Source organism: Morone saxatilis, unplaced genomic scaffold, assembly GCF_004916995.1.
Source record: "Morone saxatilis isolate NCDOM2014 unplaced genomic scaffold, NCSU_SB_2.0 Contig2, whole genome shotgun sequence".
In the NCBI taxonomy this organism is placed as follows: domain Eukaryota; kingdom Metazoa; phylum Chordata; class Actinopteri; family Moronidae; genus Morone; species Morone saxatilis.
This window is the reverse complement of record NW_023339762.1, coordinates 22,884,895-22,889,309: the sequence shown is the minus strand read 5'-3', so window position 1 is coordinate 22,889,309 and position 4,415 is coordinate 22,884,895. Positions and strand designations below refer to the sequence as shown.

The following is a 4,415-nucleotide window of genomic DNA, read 5'->3' as shown; positions in this document are numbered from 1 at the left end:
TTTTTATTGTTGACATTTACTGTATTTGTGCTGACAATACTTGCGTACTTTAACTCAAATATTGATTGTCATGTCAAAGCTGGCAACCACAGATTAATCCGGCCATGCTAAAAGTTTTACTTGTAATTGAATCCTTTTAGAGTGTGTTATCAATTTATTTTTGCCATTTACCTATTTATTCACAGGTTTGCCTCTGCTTATTATTATTTCATTCTTTCTTTTCTTAGCTTTATTTATTTATATTTTAACTTTATCTTTCTGTGTGATTTTTGTGTACCAATGCACATTCCTCGTAGGTGTAAAAACCTACTTGGCAATAAACAATTCAGATCTAGTGGCAGCATTTTCATTGCACTAAGAAGCGACCTGGCTATTATTTTGAATATCCTGAGCGGAAGTGCCGTCGTCACGCGTGCTGGCTCGACGTCGGACCGAGGTGCTGTCGCAGCGAGAGTGCCCAGGAATACCTGCTAATCTTGGGGAATATTGAACAAAAACCGTGGATATTTTTTGGAAAAGCATGCAGAAATCTTGAAATGAGAGTGTGAAATGGTCTCACTACCGAAAGTGAGGATAACTACCACTGCCTCATTGATGAATACGAGCAGAACGGCTCTCAGGAATAACTGCTGCTGCATTCATAAACACTTCTTTAGGACTCACAACAACCCCTGAGCTTTGGGCTTTTTCTTTTTTTTTTTTTGTGGAGGGGGTCACAAAGAAAAAACCAGCAGATTCCTGTTGTGCACGTGGTTTGACAATGGCTGAAAAAGGTAAAATGAATATAGATCATCTCGACGGAGTTGTCAGGCTCCGAGAGGAACACCAGAAGGTAATTTGAACCAGTTGACACCAAACATTTCGCTGAACGTTAGCCCCAAAAAAACCCCAAAGTCAGCTACTGGCCATGCGGTGGAGCAGGAAAGGGTCTTTAAACCCCACGAGTGGATCTACTGGAGTGTGTTTTCCCTTAACATCATGTATAACCCGTCTGTGCACTTCTTGTACTAACCTATAAGCCACATTTAGTAAGTTTGTTTCGCCTGTCCCGTTTTCCAGAAGCTTCCTCCCTTGCAGCCACTCACATGTTCGAGTCCTCGCATTGCTTTTGGAGGCGTGTTTAGTTTCGTTTCCTCGCACTTCTGGGCTCACTCTGCTGGGGTTTTAAATTGTAGGCTTGCAGGGTTTTTGTTTTGTTTTTCCAGAGTTTGAGGGGGGGAAACTGACTCTTAACGTATTTATGAGTTGTCGACCAACGTAGATAACGGTAGGTGGGTTTAGCTGGACCCAACCCCCACACAGATATTGAGCCAGGAAGTCCCAGATAATAATCTAACTCCAATAGGTTTTACTTTTCTATCTGTATAACCTGTGTTGGTTTACGTAGAGAAGTAGCACATCCTCTTTCCTCCACTTATATATCCTCATACTATTAGTATTATCTGTGTTTGACATACAGGTGTACAGATGCTTTGCTATTTAAATGATATTAGTATTTGTTATTGTTGTCATGCAGACTGCAACAAACAACAGTTGTTCACATAAACTGTATGTGCCACCGTATGTCACAGTGAAGGGCTGTTTGTGTAAATGTCCTCACCAGATTTAGCTTTGACAGCTGTGTTTGTCTTCCTCTCCTCCTCCTTTGGTCTGGTTGGGTATTCTGTCTGTTTCTGTGTGTGTGTGTGGTGATTCTTTACCTTTAACAGTGTGTCTTTTGCATAGTAGTATTTGCAGTAGCAGTCAAATGAATGTACTGAGCAGAAAATGTGACAATAATCACATTTGCCTTTTGACCTTAACTCCTTTTTTATTCTATTAAATCTTTGACACGAGACTGTAATTTTCAACGTGATTCATATTTGAAATAATTTGTCCTAAAAAACAGGTGGTGAAAGACTGTGAAAGTCGGATTCAGCACTGGTAAGCATTACGAAAGTCCCATGCACTATTTCAGCAATTGGAAAGCGATGAGCATTTTTTTAGTTTCTTTTCTTTTGAGCACACACACACACACACACACATATCAAACATTCATGCAAAGTTATTCTAAGTGACAAAAAACAGCCAGTACAGGTTCTACCTGCATTGACCGCTTTGTGTGACAGCACATATCACAGCCTTTTCCTTGTAGATATAGAAAACACGTATATCTGTGATAAAAAGGCACTCAAAAGCTCAGTATTACTCATATTTACATTGTAAATGTTAAAAGCAAGTCCTGTTCTGCACAACTCTTGCTAACTCTCAGCCACGATTGTTATGGCTCTTGACTTGCTTGTCTCCACATGATTCGCTTCTATGAATACAACCAATTTGAAAATGAGATTATATGGATATTATACCCAGAAATGTAGCTTCTTTCATTTCTTTCAGCCTGTATTAAGTAGGAGACACAGTTGGTATAGCCCCATGTTAGATCTGCATTATTTATTTTATAATAACCACCATGATTTTGGCTTCCACAATTAATCAAGCACGATTCTGTGCAGTATTGATGCTTTGCGTTTAGAGTGCTGGCTCTGGTTAAAATCAGCTAATTAGACACTCCCTGACCAATCAGGGGCATTTGTTTCAGGTATGTCGTAATTAGCCGGTTTATTTCTGATCCCCAAACACAGTTGCTGTAACAAGAAGGAGTATTTTCAGCGCACTGGAAACATTATAGGCCCCTGCACACCCACACAGTGGCTTTTAGTTATTCTGATTGTCTTCGGCCCATCCGGCAATTCATTAGACAATCTTCCACCTTTGTACTTCAGTAAATTTGTACTTTAGTCATGCTCAAGTTGAATTTGGTGCAGAGCTATGGTGGGAGTAAATTTACTAACAGGTCTTTTACCATAGCAGACATTTTGACATGTCATAGTAGGACAAAGCACAGGCATTGCTCAACATTAACGATGGCTTTGCTCTAGTCAAAGGGCCCCAGTAGGCTGAGAAAGTGCCACATTGAAGCAGCATGCACTATGTCAGGACCCTGAAACTGAATGTAATTCCACAAACTATTATTTACACCTGTGCTTTACCTACTGTGACATGTCAAAATGTTTTTGTAATGAAAAAGGCTTACAGACAGGACAGATTAACTTGTATAGGGCACCTATCAAACCTCCGTTCTTCCCACTCTCTCAATCTGTAAAGCTTCTCAATACTGGAACCTGGGCCCAGATTTGCTGCATGGTCCTCGTGCCAAATGGGCACAGGTACCCCTCTTCAAGAAAGGGCAACGTGATTAGATGTTAAAACTTGAAAAATTAACTCTGTAGTTGACATGGCAACACAGCCTGGAGCTTTTTAGGGGCCTTTTATGGGGCCCCCGGGGCAGTTGCCTGCTTTGCCTCGTTAGGGATGCAGCCTTATCAGTGGGTGATGATTGTTAGCACTTGATTAATGACTACTAATCTTCTAATTACTCACTACATATTATGTTGGATTGTTGGATAATTTGAGTCTCTCTAGACAATCAGACTTTAAAATTGCAGACACTCTAAATAGTGTTCTTCAAAGTTAACAGTGAGTGATTTCTCTTCAAATGCAGTTTAATGTAAAGTGCTCTCAGTGGATAACAGCGGCAACTGTAACGTTATCCGGCCAAATGTGTGATGTGCACAAGATGCTAAATTACAGTCAGTTATATCAGAATGGTTTGTGTAAACACATAAACAGGTGCATGAGACAGATGTGAATACTGAGGTGAATTCAAGTTCCTGGTTTACAGTGATCAGACCAAATGAGTCTGAGAAAATGGCTCCATATTGTCCTTGGATGGTCGATTGATCCCCAACCCCCCTGACCCTCACCCTCACTCCTCCTCCTTACCCTCTTCAACACATCAGCCCCCTCACACACACACATCGATATTACCTCCTCCTTTTTCCAAACCTTCCCCCGTCCCCTGCCCTGAACTCCTCGGGCCCTCCTGGCTGAGGGGTCAGCAGGGGTCGGGCGCTCGTGACTCCCTCGTTCTCTCTATTCTGACCCCACTTCTTCTATCACATTTCCATCCATCTTCCTCTCTCTCCCTCCGTCTCTCTGTCCTCCGTGCAAACACACATCCTTTCGTCTCATTATTTGACCCACTTTTCCCTCTCTCCGTCTCTCTCTCTCTGTCTCCCTCTTTCAGTTTCTCTGCTCCTTCGCTGGCTCAAGCTGTTCTTGGATGGCGTATTGATTGGGGTTTCTATTCACCTTCACTCACATCCTCTCTCTCTCTCGCTCTCTCCGTCTCTGAGTCTGTCTCTCTCTCTCTATTCCTTTTGTTCCCTAGTGTACTGTAATGCTCAAACCTCTTTGATCTGTGTGTTTGTGTCTGTCTATCTACTGCTTTCCTAAATGTCTCCATTTACTGTAAGCTCTACCACCATGCTGCGCTCAATTTCTATTTCTCCCTCCAGCATACACACACACACACA

The 4,415-nt window shown here is 41.8% G+C and overlaps 1 protein-coding gene across 1 annotated transcript in view; it reads left to right on the top strand.

The window, feature by feature from the left end:
* Positions 1-413: 413 nt before the first annotated feature.
* uri1 (URI1 prefoldin like chaperone) overlaps positions 414-4,415 on the top strand; it is a gene marked incomplete in the record, with an annotated part of 10,797 nt that continues 6,795 nt past the window's right edge. The window contains 2 exon segments of the mRNA XM_035665037.1: positions 414-832; positions 1,889-1,923. Of these exon segments, the coding sequence (XP_035520930.1) occupies positions 761-832; positions 1,889-1,923 (107 nt within the window).